This window comes from Prinia subflava, chromosome 9, assembly GCF_021018805.1.
Source record: "Prinia subflava isolate CZ2003 ecotype Zambia chromosome 9, Cam_Psub_1.2, whole genome shotgun sequence".
In the NCBI taxonomy this organism is placed as follows: domain Eukaryota; kingdom Metazoa; phylum Chordata; class Aves; order Passeriformes; family Cisticolidae; genus Prinia; species Prinia subflava.
Window position 1 is genome coordinate 11,609,555 of NC_086255.1, and position 19,966 is coordinate 11,629,520.

A 19,966-nucleotide genomic window follows, 5' to 3' on the forward strand; every position below is an offset into this window, starting at 1 on the left:
CAACACCTGGTCCAGAAAGGCTAAAGGTGCTGCTGATTCTTTAAGATACCTCATGGTCTAAAGGGGGCCTGGTAAAAACTCTTAATGATTCAATTGTCACAGCTGTGCTCCAAGAAAAGTTACTGACTGAATCTAAGCACCCTGAGCAAGATCATGTGCTGATTTTCAGAGGTGTCACAGGCAAAAAAGACTAATACGGCTTTTCTCTCATTGCTGTTCACAGCATCTGCTGCTACAAGAGGGAGAAGCCAAAGCCGAGGTGAGTGTTCTTTGAGAAGCCTCCTTTTTTCAGTTCAGCATAATTCAGGTGTGTTAAATAGACCTATTCTTCAGCTGGAATCCACCAGTTTACATGTAGAGCACTCAGATGAGGTACATGGATCAACACCACTTCAGATGTGAACCATGTAAGCAGTTGTTTAAACAAGCTTGGTGTAAAAATTGACCTTAGGTAAGGTCATGGTAGTTCAGACTGTGCCAGAAAGCAGGATCCACTTGGAAACCTGTCTGAGGGCACAGGACAGTCTTCCATCTTGTTGGTTCACTACCATAAACTTAGTCCATCCATGCTCTGGGACCAGTCTCTGACTTATTTACAGTAATTGCATTCATGCTTCTCCTACTGTGGTCTGTCTTGCAAACCCTGAAGTCATACCCTGAAATAATCTCATGCTTGTAGGAAAGAGATGGTGAGAAATTGCAGACTTACTGTGGTCTCTGTAGCTAGCTCACTGTAAAGCTCTGCATTGTTTAAATCATTCAGCTCTTCTAATAATTTATTAACAATGTTGAGGAAAGAAGGATTATCTTGGTCTCCAAGAATGTAGTATCTGTTTCCAGTTGCTTGAAGAGGAAACTATAATGTCACTTTATTCAAGTTAATTTTGGCAGAGAGTATAAATCACAGCATGGTCTTGCACAGTTGTCCTGGAGAGTGTCACATTCCCCATTATTCTGCCTCAGATCCTCACAGTCTCCTCTAACACAATACCTGAGCTCCCAGCAGAACTAGGCCATGCATAATAAAGTAGACACCAGAGAATCAGGTCCAGCTTCTCATATTACTTCAGAAAATAATTCCAATCCATCATCTTCTCCACATGAATGCCAAGATAGTATTTCTTTTCTAGTGCATGCACTGTCAGATTTCATCATGAGGAGCATGTATCACATGTTCTGGCTGGCCACTTTGCTTGTGAGAAGCAAACTTAAAGGCTTACCCCAGCCAAATCACATTATCTTTGTAGTTTCTTATGCTGGACAGTAAAGGCCCAGTAAAAAATAGCAAGGTAATAGCATTGAGTACCTGGTGAGAATGTTGGCTGAAAACTGGACTGGTTACATTCAGTGACCCAAAAGAGAAGTCAGCACATGGAAGAGACTGAATCATACAGCCCATTGTAGACATGTCAGTTTTACCCAAGAAGTAGTAGGGAATTTGTGTATTTAGTAAATTTCTTTTGGCTCTCTATTTTTTGTTGTTGTTGTTCAGAAGGACAATCAAAATAATATTTGTGAAGAGTGGGAATATCAGTGTGATTGAGGACTGCATAATTAGACCTTCTGTATCTCTGACAGTAGCAGCATTATTGACTTCAGCAGAGGCCATCAGTGAGTGAAATATAATTCTCGGGAATTTAAAGTAACAAAGTGTGACCCCAAAACAAAAAGTTGCCCAAGCCTAATTGCAACCAATTCACATGGGCCATGAGTATTACTCAGATTAAGCAGCAAGACAGCAAGGTGGAATATAGGCAGCAAGAAGGAAGGAATTCACTTTAGCCTAAGGATTCATTCCCAGCCCAGGGCACAAATGAATCTCTCTCCATATTCATGATCTGCTTTTTATCTTCCCAGAGAGTGAAATACGAGTCCGACTGCAGAGCGCATCTCCCTCTGGCAGATGTAAGTTATTCCAGGGGTATCAGGGATAAGATAGAGGGTGTTTTCTTTTCCTGTTGAGAACATTAATTTGAGTACCCTTTCTGGACAAGGAAGCATGGTGTGGATTAGGTGGTGCTCTTGCAAAGATGTAAAATTATACTTAGTCCCAGAAACATCCTCTGGAGCTTTGTCATTAAGTGGCACTCCCAAAAAGTAACAACTTCATAGACATGCAGATAAATTCCACTGAATGATTTAGATACAAAGCAAGATTACAGATCAGTGAAACAATGGCTTTTGGGTGACTCTGGACACTTGCTTTTCCTGCTAGGGACAGAGCTGGATGATGTGAAACGTTTGCTGAAAGGAAGTCGATCTGCCAGCTGCAGCCCTACTCGGTCACCATCCAGTACCCTCCCGATACCGAAAAAGGCTGTGGTGGAGACGAAGATGGTCACTGAGAGCTCTCAGTCAGGTACTTGGTCTTTAGCTATGTTGCAACCATTCCAAACAGCATTTGCCATAAAAAGTACTCAGTTGCAAAGAACATCCAGATAAGGTTACATGGTGTCCTGTACAGAAAAAGGGTCAGAATGCTGAAAGACTGTCCACGTGTTGCTGTAACAAGAGCTGTGTTGGATATCTTTCTAGTGACTAGTCTGATATCAAAGAAATTAGTCCGTTCTTTCTGCCACTAGCTTCAATTCAGAGGTATTTCTAGCAGAGATAAGAGCTCTAGGCAAATGTACCTGAGAGTGATTTAATCTCTTATCTCCAAGTGAGACAGAGATAGAACTGAAGACAACATTTCAGTAAGTGATTTATTAGCCATACCATTTGATAATTACTCATCAGGAGCTGTATGACAGGACAAGGGGGAATGGCTTCAAACTGAAAGAGGGCAGGCTTAGATCAGATATTAGGGAGAAATTCTTTATTTTGAGAATGGGGAGGTACTGGCACAGGTTCCCCAGAGAAGTTGTGGATGCCTCATCCTGGAAGTATTCCAGGCCAGGATGGATGAGACTTTTAGCAACTTGGTCTAGCGAAAAGGTGTCCTTGCCAATGGTAGGAGGTTGGAACCAGATGATCTTTGATCCCTTTAATCACAAACTATTTTGTGATTCTATGATTCTGTGATTCTATAACCAAAGTGGTACTTAAAATACTACAACATTTTTTAGTTACTTATATGCCTCACAACAGGGCTTGAGGAAGTGGTATTGACATTGACTCCATTGTCTTCCACCAGTATCTAGGAACAATATCTTTTATCTTACTCAGAGCTCCAATCCTGTCTAAACCAGAATTTTAATCCAATACACTAGTGAACCAATCAGAGACATATGTGGGAAGCAAAAGCCATACATCCCATGGCCCAGGGTGATTTATTAATGGAATGGCAGACTGGGGTGATTTATTCTGGTACCATAACATCTATGAGCAATGAAATCTCTTCAAGGTGTTTAGTGAATGATCATGCTATCAGGCCAATCTTTATTTCATTGGTTAGAATTTGTGTGGGCTGTAATCAGCTGACATTTGAGGTCAGTTATGCCATGCTAACCTGGAGTCATTGGATTGACTCTCTAAGTAAGTTGTTTGCCCTATAAACCTGCAGTGCATGCTAAGCCATAGGCCTGGCCTCATTGAAAATCACTTCTGTCTGTTTGGTTTTTTACAGTGTCAGGGACATATGATACAACCATACTGAATACTGCCCTCCCTTCATACATGTGGTCCTCCACTCTGCCTGCTGGGTCTTCCCTTGGTGGATACCATAACAGCTCTTCCTTGATCAATGCCATGTCTCACTCTACAGGATCAGGTATGCTCCCTGGATTGCCCAGGTTTGAAGGATGGAACTGTCCTGAAACTGGGTCAAAAGCAGTTATTTTTGCACAGCACAAAGTAAAAAGATCAAATAATCAAAATGGCAAGGGATATGTATGAATTTTCTCTGGTTTTCTGTAATTTGGTGCTCTCTGTTTCTACACTGACTGTATCTGAAAATCCTTCTTTGTGAGGATTTATTGTCCTGACTCTCTGACTTTCAATAAATTTTGATGACATCTTTATCAATGAGGTCAAACTCACATTCCCTATAAAAACTAGTTTAGACTTAAATTAATATTGAATTGTCCTGACCCATTGGAAGAATGGCTCATACATGAAAAAATGTTATAAGTAAATTTGGTGTGTTCTTACATGTGGTGAGGCCCATTTCTAAATGCCAGGGATTCTGCATTCCCTAGTTGCAGAAAAAAAACACAAGAAGTTTTATGATGGCATACTGTTAAAAGCTTTATTTTCTCTCACTGTCACATGATCTCATCTTGTCTGAGGCAGAATTTTTTTTCCTTTGTCAGTTCAGTAAAAGGATGGTTTGTTGTCACAATTTTCAAAACCTTTTCCTCTGTGTAATTATTGTGCATTATCATTACTTGTATTTCGAAGTTGACTCTTAATTTCTGGGACTGTGCCACTGACCTTTGGGTGTTGGATTTATGATTTGAGAGAAGTAATAACATTTCACTTCCTCTTTTTGCAGTTTTTGGTGTTCCAAATAACCTGGCTCCCAGCAATCATACTCTGAATGCAGGCCTGAGCTCTTCCTCTACAGGTCAGATTTTTCTTCCCTTCAGACTTTGAAAGCACCACATTTCTGGCAGACAAGTACAGTCAAATAATACCTATTTTCTCTTCTATTCCTCATCTGAGTGTCAGCAGCTCTTTGCCCCACCTGCAGACATGTCCATGCAGCCATGAAAGTAGCCTCACAATGTAACTTGAAATAATGTTTTTAAATGGTCATCATTATTGTCCTGGGCCAACAGTAATAATACAGCAAAGTGAACTAGGTTACAAAAAAAATTTATGAAGCCTGTGGTGTCTCCATAAACGTGGTGAAATTTGTTGGGAGAGGTCATTATTTTTGTAGCACTGGTTTGTTTGGGTTTTAGCCAGAATGCCACCTGTACTGTGGAACTCCTATAATCCTCATTGCAATGTTTTTCTCTGCAGTATTTGGAGTTCAAAACAACCTGTCTCCAAGCTCCTCTTCTGCAACCCAGAATGCTACAGCAGCCTCTGCAGGTCAGTAACAAAGTAAGCCTAGAGAAAGTGTGAGGGTCACCAATGTGTGCTTCCTTTTCCCATCTTTTCTGTAGTGACTAGAAAGTTCATCTTGACAGAGGTCCCCTCATGACCATCTTCTTGTGTGGCATGGTGTGGTATGAATGGATATTGAAGAACATTTCCTCTGCTTTGCATGTGCAGGAACAGCTCCCAGTGCTGATGCACTAGAAATTTGCTTGGTGGGGAAACCCTTGGTTGTTTGAGTTGTCCTAGGAACACTGAATGAGAAAAGGTTTTTGAAATGCTTTAGTATGTGTAGATCCCTTGTTATCCTTCTTCTCTGTCATTGTTGAATTTCTTCTTTGCAGCATATGGGATGAAGAACACTTCTCAAAGCAACACCACGGCAAGCACTGGTGTGTCTGCCTCAGCAGGTGAGTGTGTTATTCACAGGTGTTTATGCCTTGTACAAGCATATCATAAAAATGAGTTAGAGATTCAGCATAGCTGAGCGACACTCAGGTGCATAACTTGTCACTAGCCAGATCTCCTACCAGTACATTTCTGAAAAGAAAGAGAGTTAGAATCTAAGAATGAGCAAATGAACTGGTCTGATTCAGATCTCTGTAATAATTTGGACTGTTTAATTCTGAGCTATTTCTGCTCAGCAGGCAGGAAGCTGGATAAAAGAGCACACATGTGAAATTGTACTTCCTTTGAAGGCAAGGTTGCTCTTAAAAATCATTTTTCAGTTGTACCAGCTTCAACCACTCAAAAATGAAGGAATTGTCTTATACAGGATGAGATTATGTTTTTCAATAAGAATCCCTTCGTCCTTGAACAGTTAGGATTCATCCTTTCCAGCTCTTTTCTGCAATTCTGAGAGTTATAAATTAGACTTCTGTTTTTCTGTGTAAAGAAAGCTAAGTTTGTCTTGTAATCCAAGGACTCCCAAAGACGAGGCTTAAAAATAGATGTGAAGACCACAGAAGTTACAATCAATAACATTTCTAATAAAGGTTTACTCCAGGTTCTGCTAGAGTAATGGAATAATACGATTCTGTTTATCTTGGTTTTCAATATTGTGTCAGTGTGCAAATTCATATTTGCACACCATTCCTGACATACTTCATAATGCCTAGTGGCACAAGAGTGACCACAGTAATGGTTTTGAACGTTGTTTGGCCTGTGCCAAAGCTCAGGAAACTTCAGTTCACTGTCTCCTAACCCTGCCTGGCTCCCAGGATATTGGAGTGCTTTGTGCCTTACAGAGTAGCTTGGCAGTGCTTGAAGGGCTCCTCAGTCTGAGCTGTGCTGGCTCTGCTGACCCCTGAGTATCTGTCTCAGGCTGCATTTCTCTGACTCCACAGGAGGTGTGTATGAGGAGCAAAGAGCACATTGAGCAAATCACTTCTACATAGGATTGAATTCCAGATGTTCTCCATTTCTGGCAGCAGGAGCTCCCCTACCAGTGAAATGCACATCTCCAAAGAAACCTAATGACATGCACAGCTCTCCTGTTACCTTTAGTGACCAGTGTCTTTTATAGGGCTGTTATTATAGTGGCAAGGCAATGTGACAATTGGTCACAATGTGACCACCTGCTTTTATGAGCAAAAGTGATGTAGCTTGTAGTTATGGACTCAGTGGCCCACACTCATCTCCTCTTTACCATCTTTTACAACTGTTCCAGGAGGAACTGTTTTGAGCTCCCAGGGAGATGACATTCTGCGCAAAGACTGCAAGTTCCTGCTGCTGGAGAAAGAGAAGGCACCAGCAAAGGAGATGGAGCTCTTGGTCATGACAAAGGACACTGGCAAAGTCTTTAGTGCTTCTAACACTGGGCTTAATGGAGGTAATGTCCCTTTTTCAGGACATGTGGTTATTCTCAGGGCAGAGAAGTGGAGACTGATAATAAGGGAAGTTCCGCATCCAGGGCACTACACCTGGCTTATATACATCATACAAGAACCTCTGACAGGCAGGCAGCTTTTAACCCAGCTGAAACCTGGGTCTGGCTTTTGCATTTGGATCTCCAGAGTATGCTTCGGGATATTTCACAAACCTCAGGAGCTTTGAGAGAAAAAATCCTAAATCCGGTTTAGACAGGCAGAGCTATTATGTCTTCCCAAGAAAAATATGCTTTTTATCAATAAAACAGATAGGCTTGGTTTAAATTCTGGTGTAATGTTTCTAATTATAGTCGGTTCCTGTTCAGGATCTTTTGTAGAAGACACCTTGAAGAAAGAGAAGCAGGGATTTTCCTCATCTTATGCTACAGATACTGGCCTAAAATCAGATGCAAATGGTAAGAGTTTGTTCCTGTGGAAATGCAACAAAACTTTCTCCTTCTTCCTGCTTTACTACCTTTCCCTTTCAAGCCCACACTCTAAATTTTGTCATGCACTGAAAGACTCGTAAAACCTGTAAAACCTTTTTTACTGTTTTTAAAACAGGAGGGCTGAAATCCATGCCAAAAAGGGACAAAGAAACTTATGCAGGTAAGTGATGCAACTCAGACCTCCATTGGAAGAAGCACCAAAAGACAATATACAAAAAAGCATTTGTTTTTGAGGGACATGAGTGATCTCTGAGCAATGAATCAGAGGGAGGGAATATTCAGGAGGCTACCTGAGAAATCGGTACCAGTGATTTGATTGTAGGTAAGTGGGCAGTTGGGGTATTTTGTCATGACTAGAGAAAAACAGATAACTGACAGTCCAGCTGCATCCTACTACTGGGACAAATTTATGGGGAAGAGAGAGCTCAGACAGACCATGCTGGCTATTGCTGTCATTTATGGCTCAGATCTGTACAAAAAAAATGCCCCTATGTGACCATGTTTTCCAGCTGTTATTTTAAAGTGCACTGAGTGTTTTTGTCCCCTGTTTGAATTCCCTTTGGAAGTACTGTTCCCAGCTTCCATAGGGACTGGAATTACACTCACCATGTGCACAGAGTGGTGTAATGATTTTTTCCATAGCTCTTTGTATAATGGATGAGACCTTGGTATCTTTATTGTAAGTGATTCTTAATTCTGAAGTCAAGGAACTCTTCATTAACTGAGAGGTTGCTCCTTCCCTCTTCCAGAAATACGAAGTGGTGATGCAGGAGGTGCAATTGGATCAGCACCATCCTGGTGTCCCTGTGGTTCGTGCTGTAGCTGGTGGAAATGGCTCCTGGGTTTGCTTCTAGCCTGGTTGTTTCTCCTTGGATTGCTTTTTGGACTCATTGCTCTGGGTAAGAAATAACTGAGGAAAAAAGTGTTGAGGGGTATGGAAAGACAGAGGATTTAAGCTGGGAGCAAGCCCAAGCACCAGAGATACCAAGACAGAGAACTGGGGAAAACATTCAGCTTGATGGTGACTTGCCACTGAGATATTACAAACGGGCAGAAAGAGTGGATAAGGAATACAATGTTTGTTGAGGAGTTGTATAGTCTTGGGGTGAGTAGCATAGGAAAGCTCCTGAGATCCGAGGTCTACTGCTCTGAGACTGATAGATTCCAAAGATGTCATTTAAATTCCAGATATCCCTGCTGGGAAAAAAAAAAAGACACAAAGAATTCTGCAAAACTCAGTGGTCATAAGTATGTGACACAGTGTTGCCATATTCCTGCAATAGCACCAGATAGTTCAGGCATGCATATCTGACAGCACAATCCCTAGCATTTTCCTTTAACATTCCAGCTGAAGAAGTGAGAAAGCTGAAATCTCGTGTGGAAGACCTGGAAAAAATCAATGGTGGCCTCCTGGCAATTAACGAAGGGAATTCAAAATTAGAAAAGTCTGTTTCAAGAGTTGACTTTCTTCACGGTAACTCACCCTCCTCAACTTTCCCATATGAAAATGAAGAGTCAGTCTGGTTGATGGTGAAGAGCAGGCTGAATAAGGAAATAGAACGAGGTGAGCAGAGTCAAAAAATTAACTCATACATTGTTTCTCATGCTACTTTTGTTAGCAAGGGAAAGGTGATTTACTTCTGTTTAGCACACGGTGGAAAGAGATTAACAACAGCAGAGCCAACATTCTCCCATCTTTAGAAATTTCATGTATATGTGAAAACAGATTTACTGAGGAAACTCACAAGACCATACTGTGCTACCTGTAGCCTCAAATCCAAATAGATGGATCCTTGTTCTTGAAATGAGTAGCTACTCTGTTGTATAATGCATTCTAACAGCCCCTTCACTTCCTGTTACAGGCTACTTCCGAGGGGAGAGAGGAGAACGTGGTGAGAAAGGTACAACCATATAGCCCTTCTCTTCCCCTGTCCAATTCCTTGGCTCTGGCAATGCACAGTTTTGGGATGGTCGTTGCTTCAAGGAGCAATTAGCAATGAGAAAGATGAAGGTGGTTTATACTTGAACAAAAAGAATCAAAATTGTTTAGGCTGGAAAAGACTTTGAAGATCATGGAGTCCAACCATAAATGTAACACTGCCATGTCCATCACTAAACCACTTCCTTAAGGGCCACATCTACTGTCTTTTCAATACCTCCAGGGACAGTGACTTAACCTCTTCCCCTGGCAGCCTGTTCCAATTCCTCATAATGCTTCTGGTGAAGAAATTTTCCCTAATATCCAATCTAAACCTCCCCTGATGCAGCTTGAGGCTTTTTTTTCTTGTCCTATCGCTTGTTACTTGGGAGAAGTGGCTGACCCCCAGCTCATCAGCCTCCTCTCAGGCAGTTGTAGAGAGCTATGAGGTCCTCCCTTAGTCTTCTCTGTTCCAGGCTAAACACCTCCAGCTCCCTCAGCCACTCCTCACAGACTTGTGCTCCAGACCCTTCACCAGCTTTGTTGTCCTTCTCTGGACTGACTCCAGTACCTCAAGGCTTTCTTGTAGTGAGGGGCCAGAACTGGATACAGCACTCAAGGTGCAGCCTCACCCGTGCTGAGTGCAGGGACACAGCCACTGTCCTGTTCCTGCCAGTTTGCCCTGTAAACTGGAGAGAGCCTGATCCCACACAGAACAACACAGGAGGCCCAATCTTGCATTGAGCCAGTGTGAAAGGCCAGATTGGGTCTGATCCTCTACTGTTCAAGGGTGAAGTGTCCTGTTTGGCCATAACTCCTTGGTATTTCAGTGAAGGTGGGAAAGCAACTAGAAGACAAAATGAATGAGTGATCATAGGATGTCTCTTGATTCAACTTCTTTTTCCACTTTTCTCAGGTGACATGGGAATACAAGGTCCCAAAGGTGAGTCTGGAGTTATCTGCTTTCTCAGGTAGATTGGCAGCCTGTCATAGGGCCTGGATAGCAATGGGGTTTTGTAACTCCAGAATTTGGAGAAGCTGATGGAAGTTATCTGTTAGTTCAGATATTGTTGTGAAGATTGGGTTTTCTCTCTCATTTTCTGGTCAAAGAAAATTTTAAGAGTTCATAGTAGAAGAGATAACAGATCTTGCTTTGAATCTAGCCTGGATGAAAGTTATGCCTCAAGCCAGGCTCTACCTGCTTCAATCACAGAGTGCTTCAGTGCCCAGAGGGTTTTGCATGGTGTGAATAATTCAATTATTTGCATAAATACAAGGGAGACAATTGCTGGAGATTGTAAATATTCCAGGAACATAAACTTCTTTTTATGAGGGTAAGGGTTAGCCAAAGTGAGAAAAAGAGAAGACTTATTCCCCACTGACTGTCTGTTTCTGTCTACAGGTGACCGAGGACTTCCTGGTGTCCCAGGTGGGCTATAGTTCAATTCCTCTTTGAGGGAGAACATTTACTTACATTACTTTGGGCAAGAACAAATTTTGCACTTTTTGCAAAATTCCTTGAACTTAGCTCAAAGTGGTTCTCTAAAGAGTCAATATTTAGCATAGATTAAGTCACTTGATTAATACCTTGGTGCTGAGCTACACATAAGCTCACAGAGTTGGTTACAATCAAAGACTTGGCCAGACTTCCTCTTAGTTGAACATGCTGAATTTGGGGTTGCAAAGATTCCAGTCTACCACTGAAAGAGCCCTACAGCTGCATAAATACTTGGTTTGTCTTTCTCATGCTTTTATATGTATTGTGTTCTTCTCAAGAGATCAAGTACTCACCTTATGAGTAGTATATTCTTTACCCCATAAAATTAATCTCTCCAGGTTTGAGGTTCCCCTAAGTTGCATGTTATTCTTTTATGGTACACAGTCAAGATCTCCGAATGCTTACTGTGTTTTCTTTCCAGGCATTCCTGGTCCAAGTGGGCATGCAGGACCAGAAGGACCAAAGGGACAGAAGGGAAGCATGGGTGAGCATCTCTGTCAGTGCTCTGAGTCTTTCACAACTGACTGGCACATGGCATGGGAATACAGACACCTGCCTGGTGTGATCATTGCCTTCCCCAGTGGAGCCAGCCATGGATCCTTTTGCCCAAGGCCTCTCTCCCACAGACACCTGATTTTACAAGGCATTTGTTTCCTGTAGGTGAGCCTGGCATGGAAGGTCCCATGGGACAAAGAGGTAGAGAAGGGTTACCAGGGCCTCGAGGGGAGCCAGGACCACCTGGATTTGGAGAAAAAGGAGACAGAGGTAAGAACCAAGTGTCCTATTGTTGGATAAAACAGAAATGGACAAAAGCAAGACTTTGGTCCTGATCAATAAAACACCTCAGTGATAAAATTTGATTTCACTATTCAAATCCAGATTTCATATCTAGACATTTCCCAGCACAAATTAATATGGCCTAAAGGATTTTTTTTTTGCCAGACTTATAATGGGTAAACAAGGATTGTTCTCGTTTTCCCGATCTTACAGTCAAGTTTGAGTCTGATAGAACCAAAATCACTTTACCATCAAGGTTATCTTCTTCGCTGTTATCCAGCTCATCAAAGCTGGGGGATTCATCTTGCTAAAGCCCAGTGAGCTCATATTCTTTTCTTGGACAATGCATATCTGTTTGGGTCTTTTGAAGTGACAAGCAGATTATCCATGACACTTGCCTATGAAAGAATAATAGTAAATGGGATAATGGAAAAATGGGATCATGGCTGTATTCTACTGTCTATTCATGCTCTTATTTTGCAGGTGCTGTTGGTGAGCCAGGTCCTCCAGGGCCACCTGGACCCCCAGGTTCTGCTGGCCTAAAAGGTAAATGTGAAGATGGAGAGGGAATATGTAGCAGAGAGGTTAGGAGTAAATGAACACCCCAGCTGTCCTGTTCCACTTGAGCTGCTCTGCAGTAACCAGAAAAGTGAAGTAATGGTCTGAAGCACACATCCCAGCATCTCAGCCAAGATGGATGGCTTGGGTCTCTTTACTTTACTTAAGTGGAAAACATTTTCTCAGTGTCACAAAGACTAAGTTCTCTAAATTTGTTGTCCGTGTTTTGAGGATGACAGTAATGCAAATTCTTCTAGTGGCTGGGGAAATCCCAATCCACTAAAGAACTGCTGGGTTGTGGATGCTGTTGGGCAAACTGAAAGCAATTTTTTCATTTTCTAATTGTGGTGTTACTAAAAGAAAATCCATGTTCTTTACAGGTCTGATGGGTTCTCCAGGCCCACAAGGTCCTCCAGGTGAGTGCTGCATTCCATTGCTATGACATCTAGAAACTGGGGAGAACAAAAACAGAGTGACAGCTTCTCATAGCTTTTCTGCTTCAGTGATGCATTATAGTGAGTGGGATGAATGAAAACCCCTCATCTCATTTTTCTGCAGGTCCTCCTGGCCTACAAGGATTTAGAGGTGAAGCAGGACTCCCAGGTGCTAAAGGTATCTTTCTCTTCCCCTTGGCAATTAAAGCAGCACTAGCTAAGGTGCTTTTCTAGCACCACTCTGAGCAGCAGACATGGTCTGACCATGTCACATTTTGATTCTATGGGCAAAGAAAAGCATAAGACTGAAGAAAAGGGAGGCAAAACAAAACTTAGTCAGTGATTGCTAGCAAATATTGAGAAATGGAGGAGACATAGAGGTAATAGAGCATTCTAAGAGAGGAAAAATGGGTGGATGGAACTGTGTTAAAGGAAAAGAATTTGCAGTTTGAGTTTGTCTGGTAACACAGAATCTATATTTCCCTTATGATTTTTCTTGATGCATTAAATGCCTTTTCCTTACGATTTGTTATTACTGTTGTTCAATCATCCCTGTATCTTTCAGGTGAAAAAGGAGCCAGTGGACCCCCTGGACCCAAAGGTATGTTGACCAATTAGGTATCTTTAGTGATTATTTTCTTTAGATTCCTTTACATATGGATACTGTCCATGGGTTTTACCCTTATCTATCTTTGGCTTTTTCTTCTGTGCTCTTGTCAGAAAGCAGACTTTATTTTCTCTGATGGAAACATTTTACAATGAAGCAATCTCACAGAATGCTTCCCTTTTTTGTACCACAGGTGATCAGGGTGAGAAGGGTTCTCGTGGAATGACAGGTCAGTGGATTGAAATAGTGGAGTAATAGCCAACTTAATAAATGTATATTCCAACCAATCACAGCTTTCTGAAACATTATAATGATGTTACTGGGTATAGGAGTTTTATTTTTGCACCAAAATTCCAACTAGATCCCATTCTTGATTCCAGTAATCTTGGTAACAATCTTTGGATTTAGCTTTAGGAAAATCCTCTCTCACGTGTCCTGTATTCACATCACTTGAGCATTTCTAATGCCCAGAGACAGTTGTGAATCATGAGGCCTGAACATCCTGTCAGTGCTGGTTTTCAGTTGCAAAGCAGAAAATATTGGTGACAGAATTGTCCAAGAGTTGTTCATTTTCATACTATTTTGCTGCAGGTGAGCAAGGCTCAAGAGGAATACCTGGACCTCCAGGAGAGCCAGGGGCTAAAGGACCTGTGGGTAGGTACCAGAAAGCAGCTGTATTTATATGTGAGACAATGTCACTGCCACCCAGATTGTGTTTCTGTGAGCACAGACAAGGAAACAACATGGGAGTGGAATCATGCTTGTTGTGATCCTAGGTCTTTCCTTTAGACAGCTGTGATTAGTCTGTACACTCAGAAAAAATGTCCTACAGTTAAGTTTTTAATTAATGCTTCCTGTATCTTCAGTAACTGCAGCCAAAGTTTCTTTCAGAGGCTGTGTGATAAAAAGCCACTCTTAAGTTTAGGGCTGTGCTCCACTTTGGAGGAAGACAGGATAACTGTGGTAGTGTTTCAGAAGTCCCTGACAATCTCTTTCTTTGGACAGGACAAGCTGGTCGTGATGGACAGCCAGGTGAAAAAGGTAAGGGTTTCCTTTGAGGTAGAAGTGGAGGTACTTTCCAATTTGGAAGGAGGTTGATTTGTAAAAGGGGTAGGGGAAAGATGGCAACAGATTCGTGTACTGGAATATTCTGTCTCAGCTATAGAGTTAACCTGTAAACATGGAGCTGAGACATATAATGGAGGAGGCTGTAAACTCGTGACAGAGTTACCTCTCTGTGGAACTCTTCTGTCTTTGATGTTCCCCTGAACCGATGCTGGAGATGGCCACTTGGCTGTGAGAATACAATAGGTAGAAAGTGCTGCAGGACAGCCAAGATTGCATGGCTTGGTAAATTGTATGTCAGTGACTTGTGTCTTGTTAATGGTGATTATATCCCTAGGTGAACCAGGTCTTATGGGAATGCCAGGTGCCAGAGGCCCTCCAGGACCCACTGGAGATGCTGGAGAGCCAGGTAAAAGCATACAGAGAACAAAAATGCTTTTTGCTTGGTCAGGAACACAGATTTATTTGTCAATTTCCAGTCTTAATTTGAATTTAAAGCTGGCAGAGGATCTCTGTATTCTTAAGGTGACGATGGAAGGAAAATACACAGAGAATCTGACCTTTCATGATACCAAAATTGCCCACAGTGCAAACATCAGCTGCAATGAGCTGATTTACATACCAGTTGCTAGGCCAGTTTCTACTACTTGTGAATTGTGTGCTATAATTTCACATAAATGTAATCTTTTTCTCCCTGTCTATCCTTTTGCTACATGAAATTTTTTAGACATCTTAAGAGTTTTTGCCTTTTTCTGACAGGTCTTACAGGACCCCCAGGACCACCAGGTAGGCTTTTCCACCATATTCCAATTTATCAGTGACACACTTTGATATGGGGTCAAAAAAAACTTGTAATTTTCTGTCTGTGGTTCTCAGGGCTTCCAAAGTTATCACTTTGGAAAATGATAACCCATAAAGTTATCCCAAGGTTTCTGTGTCTCCTTTGGCTTTTGAGACAGCTTTTGTGCAAGATGTGTAATTTTTGAGCCGTGCAGGGCTTTTGAGTGTTGAAATTTTGCCTTTCCCCAAAACATAACATTTCATTTCCCTATGCATCACTGAAAAGTCCTTCTAATCAGCAGCAGAAACAGAAGGGGGAGGATGTAGCAATAGAGATGGAAGCAGGATGTGACATCTGTAAGCAGAGGTGGTTTGGGTGGGACAGTTCATCAGAGAATTCATCCAGAAGCCTCAGGACAGGTAGCAGAACCTAGAAGAAGCTACAGGTAAATCTATGAAACAGGGTCATCATCCAGGGAGCAGTGGGACCATGGAAGGCCAGGGACACTACCAGCTCAGTGTGTTCTTCCACTTGCTTACAAAGTCCTCAGGCACCTGCTTATAAAGGCTGAAAGCTGGGGTCTTGAGTAGGGAGCTCCTTCTGTAAACCCACAAGTGAAACAGCTGGGGTACCTTAAAAACATACAGCAAACAATATTTGCACTAACCATTTTACATTGTTTGTCTACCTCGTATCAGGACTTCCAGGCAACCCAGGCCGACCAGGGGCTAAAGGTGAGTTTTGTTTCTTCCACAGTGCTCATTTTCTAAGGATTTCATTTTAGTGAGGATTAGCTGCTCCACTGACAGGTCCCTGGATCAACAGTGGCATCTAGTGGCTTTGGGAAGGGAAGGTTTGAGAAGCACGGTAGCCAAAGCGTCCCTGAGCATACACGGAGGGCATGAGGGCATCAGCTTAGGGACTTGGCCTGACAGCTCTCCTCTGAGCAAACCTTTGAAGCCCCTTCTGCCCTCAGCATGAGGAAGATGCCTGGTGACTGCAGTGGAAGCTGTTCCTGCCTCGGATAAATCCAGGCCATTGAGTAGTGCTTAGGAGGCTGATCAGAGGGCATCTCTGGATTAGCACAGCTCTCTTGATTCCCCCCATGCCTTTGAGTGCTGTGACTTGTCAGACAAGAGACCAAGGGCAGAAAGAACAGAAGCCACATGGTTAATAGTACAATGTTATTGAGCTTATTATAGCTCTTACCTGCGTGCCTAAAAAGAAGCTCAGCTTTTGTACCTTTGTTTTCCTAGGAGAACCTGGAGCTCCAGGAAAAGTCATAAGTGCAGGTATGTAGTGCTATGAGAGGTCACACTTCTGACAGAGGAGGCTTTTCTCTGGTTATTTTGTGCCTCCTCAATTCATCTTGACTCTGTGTCAGGCCTGTACTGGGGCTCCCTGTGCTGGGAGAATATATACACCGTAGATGTGGGATTCCTTAAGCATAGATTTGTACGCATTCACTGGAGGTGTGAATGTAAGTGTCTGTGTGCAAATCATGTGTTTGTTTTACAGAGGGTTCATCAACTATTACTCTGCCAGGCCCTCCAGGTCCCCCAGGCCCACCTGGCCCCACTGGTCCCCCTGGTGTTCCAGGTAAGTACTGATGAGTCCAAAGTAGTGACGGGTCAAATCCAGGGACTACAATCAAGCTCTATTGCTGCTCAGGAAGGCAGCCTTGTGTCTAATCCCTCTCCCAGCACTGTTGCTGAAATTAGGAAGCGCTTGTTTTGCAGTCTCAGCTTTGAGCTCAGGGCAGCAGAACTCCCACTCAAGCATCTGTAAATCTTTCACACACACACACACTGGCTGTGCATGAGTTTACAGTATGGAATGCGAGAGGAGGATTAGAACTTTTGCATTCCTTTTCTGTTGTGGTCAGTGGCATTCTGCTTATTTCCCCAGTCCAAGGGGCACTAAGCATTTTAATTGCCAGAGATGGAAATTCAAGTAGTACATGGGACATTGATGAATTCATACCCCATAGCAATTCCATTCAGTTGTGGAGAAAACTACATTTTTATAGTTTTAGTTCTTATAAAAGCTCTATTGATTCTTTTCTGCTATTGTAAAATACAACCAGTAAAATCTGATGAAATTTGTTTTTTTTCATTTAAAACTAGGTCCTGTTGGACCAGCTGGTCTCCCTGGACAGCAAGGTACCATTTTCCTTCAGCTTTGATTATGCTTCTTAAGAGAAAGGAATTCATTAGTTTTCCTTTGTTTCTAATTCTCTAAGCCCTTGGCACATTCTCTCTGCCTTTTGTTTACAGATTTCTTCCTTTCAGTTCATTTTTTTTGCATTATTTGGCTTAATTAATCTTGTAAAGAATTTTTATAATTTTTTGTTTTCCCAGGGGAGGAAGGAGGGTGGTAAGAGAGTGATAAGAGCCAGCATAATGTGGATGCTGCAAATGTCTTCTTTTTTCTTATGCTATTTTTTCTGAGGGCTGGTGTTTCTAAGGCACTTCTCAAGTGCAGTTGCCCTTCTGTGATGGGGGATATAGCCCAGCTGGATACCCCCTGCCATTTTGAAAGGCAGGAGAACAAACTAGAGCCAAATTGGGATTAATGTCACTGTGAAAGCACTGCCAGTTGGACAGACATCTCTTTGGAAGGGCCTGAACAGAGCTGACCCCTAAGAACCTTTCTCAGCTGGTTTTCTATGATCCTGTTAGAGCAAACTGGGCAGTAATTTCCACACTTGAGTACAGTGTCCCTTAGATCTGGGGACTGAGTTCATGCTCCCAGTTCTCATAAGAAAAGTCTGAACCTCTTGTTGGAGTAGATACAAAATGTCACCCTCTCTCAGTTACATAACTCCCTTTCACTTGCTTTTGTTTTTTTCTGGAAAAAGGTCCACGGGGTGAGAAAGGATCCCCAGGTGAAGCAGTGATAGAAACCATCCGAACAGAAGTCTCATCATTAGCATCTCAAAGTAAGTGGGCCTGCCTTTCCACTCCTTTGCTTGGAGATGTGTCAGAGCCTCAAGGCCTGCTTACAGCTACCAGGAGATGTCCCTAACTCTTTCTTCTCAGTGTGACATGGGGCAAGTGTGTGTGTGTGTGTGTGTTTGGTGGTGTATCTGCAATGCCAGCTACTTCTTCTGCCCTCCTCATCTGTGCATCCCAAAATCCTTTCAAAAGGAGGCAGATGGCATCAGGCCCACATCACAGAGAGGGAAGCTGAGGAGTGGTGGCTGGTGAGCAGCCACTAACAGGGGAGATACTCACAGAGCTGAGAGCTTTCAGCCACTGAGTTCACACAGGGCAGTTCCCTGTGCAATAGGAACATCTGTAAGATGAGACCAGTTTGAAAAGGCACGTTAATCTAAGCAGCAGAAATAATCTCTCTTCAAATTAAAGGATGGATTCACAGGGGAGCAAGTAAATTTTAAGATTAAAAAATGTAACATTTTGTAAAAATTGTAAAATTTTAAGGTGAAATTAATTGGAGAACAGAATGGTTTAGCAACATCCTAAGAAAAGCGCTTGCTCTGTGCAACACTAGGTGTGTGATGCACTTAGGTTGGTTATTCCCAAGATCTGGGATCTCTGCAAGTTTGCAGCAAGGTAGGAGAGGGCATAAAATTATAAATAATCCTTGCCTGATCACCATCCAAATGGGGCCATGTAGATTCAGACCATGCTTCAGTACTGTCCAGTTCTCCATTCAGGAGTCTTGGATCACAGCATCACTGAACTTTGAGTTTGTGCCTCAGCCTGAAGGTGAGGGTACTTACACAGTACAGTCAAGATAACACAGTGCAGCTACTTGTTAAATAACATCTCTGTCCTCCTCCCAAAATTTGCCTCTTTTAAAGAATATTTCCTCTCCTTGAAGTTCTTTCCCTCCTTCTTTAGCCTTTGAGTCCTTTGCTTTTTCTCTTAACAACCATTACTCTCCTCCCTGTTTCCCATGTCCTGCTCAGTGCTGTATTTTGCTTCATGTCCTAGCCAAACACATCTCTCCTCTCCCTCCTCTGCTTCATCTTGGACCTAGGTCACCCAGGTCTCATCTTGGTCCACCTTTGATTGTAAGAACTTGTAGCAGCAATATATTGACAGTTTCCATAGCAGCAGTAGCTCCATAGCAACAATTTTCCCTTGTTTGTGTTTTTCTTTTGCACAGTGCTGGGAGATTTACAAGGGCGAGCAGGACCTCCGGGTCCCCCTGGACCACCAGGTATGTAACATACAGAGCTCAGCACCTAAGCAAGGAATGCTCACCCATGACACGTTTCTGGGCCATGCAGTTTGCTGAGTAATTGTTCCCTAATACCCCTGTGTCTTTTGTCATCAGGTGAATCTGTGCAGGGACCCCCTGGACCTCGTGGTCCCCCAGGTAAGAGCTTGTTCCCCTGAAGTCAAACTGGAAGGTGGGAGTTTTTTCCAAGGCCTAGGGCTGGAAGCAGAATGTTGCATAGTGGGTTCCTACCAACACAATGTCACTGCAGCAAGATGTTACCCAACAAAGAACATTTGCTTTGGCAGAGGATTCTAGCCAGAGTATTAATTAGTAAAAGCCATACTTCTTGGGAAGACACTCAAAGTTTTCAAGCTGCCAAAGGAAGTAATTGCAATCAAATCCATATTTACTTCTTACTTGTCCAGCCTTAACTTCAACTGCAGACAGGTGGGGAGGTTGTTCCTATGAGGAACGTATCCCCATGCCCCATCCTGTAACACAGATTTCCCTTTCTCAGCCAGAACAGGGAAGGTGTGGGAGGACATGTGACAGGAGCAAAACCCTATTCCTTGCTCTCTGCTCAGTAGGAAAAGGGAGTAGGTTAGGTTAGGTGTGTGATGGGATAGGCACCCAGTACCACAAAGAAAGGAGTTTGTCCTTTTCTGCTGTGGTGGCAAATGATAGTGAAAAGTAACTATCAGGGATGGAGGTGTGAAGAAAACAATGATAAGAGCCTACACTGGGAAATCCTCAAGCTAAGGCCGTGGCTGGAGATGTAGCAGCTCTTACATTCATTTACTTACACTGCTGAGGGTGATCCTTCCTGAAGCCTTC

General features: G+C 42.7%; 1 protein-coding gene across 1 annotated transcript in view; it reads left to right on the top strand.

Annotated features, from left to right (window-relative positions):
• The window catches only part of COL17A1 (collagen type XVII alpha 1 chain), a 38,882-nt gene that overhangs the window by 10,037 nt on the left and 8,879 nt on the right, over positions 1-19,966 (top strand). The window contains exons 7-39 of the mRNA XM_063405371.1: positions 224-259; positions 1,858-1,905; positions 2,216-2,359; positions 3,569-3,712; positions 4,436-4,507; positions 4,909-4,980; positions 5,331-5,396; positions 6,656-6,817; positions 7,181-7,270; positions 7,419-7,463; positions 8,053-8,202; positions 8,652-8,867; positions 9,166-9,204; positions 10,138-10,164; positions 10,624-10,650; positions 11,141-11,203; positions 11,380-11,484; positions 11,980-12,042; positions 12,435-12,470; positions 12,613-12,666; positions 13,054-13,089; positions 13,289-13,324; positions 13,687-13,749; positions 14,101-14,136; positions 14,498-14,569; positions 14,920-14,946; positions 15,640-15,675; positions 16,198-16,233; positions 16,460-16,540; positions 17,068-17,103; positions 17,802-17,882; positions 19,076-19,129; positions 19,247-19,288. Coding sequence (XP_063261441.1) covers positions 224-259; positions 1,858-1,905; positions 2,216-2,359; positions 3,569-3,712; positions 4,436-4,507; positions 4,909-4,980; positions 5,331-5,396; positions 6,656-6,817; positions 7,181-7,270; positions 7,419-7,463; positions 8,053-8,202; positions 8,652-8,867; positions 9,166-9,204; positions 10,138-10,164; positions 10,624-10,650; positions 11,141-11,203; positions 11,380-11,484; positions 11,980-12,042; positions 12,435-12,470; positions 12,613-12,666; positions 13,054-13,089; positions 13,289-13,324; positions 13,687-13,749; positions 14,101-14,136; positions 14,498-14,569; positions 14,920-14,946; positions 15,640-15,675; positions 16,198-16,233; positions 16,460-16,540; positions 17,068-17,103; positions 17,802-17,882; positions 19,076-19,129; positions 19,247-19,288 — 2,295 coding nt within the window. The remainder of the gene's footprint in view (positions 1-223; positions 260-1,857; positions 1,906-2,215; positions 2,360-3,568; positions 3,713-4,435; positions 4,508-4,908; positions 4,981-5,330; positions 5,397-6,655; positions 6,818-7,180; positions 7,271-7,418; positions 7,464-8,052; positions 8,203-8,651; positions 8,868-9,165; positions 9,205-10,137; positions 10,165-10,623; positions 10,651-11,140; positions 11,204-11,379; positions 11,485-11,979; positions 12,043-12,434; positions 12,471-12,612; positions 12,667-13,053; positions 13,090-13,288; positions 13,325-13,686; positions 13,750-14,100; positions 14,137-14,497; positions 14,570-14,919; positions 14,947-15,639; positions 15,676-16,197; positions 16,234-16,459; positions 16,541-17,067; positions 17,104-17,801; positions 17,883-19,075; positions 19,130-19,246; positions 19,289-19,966) is intronic.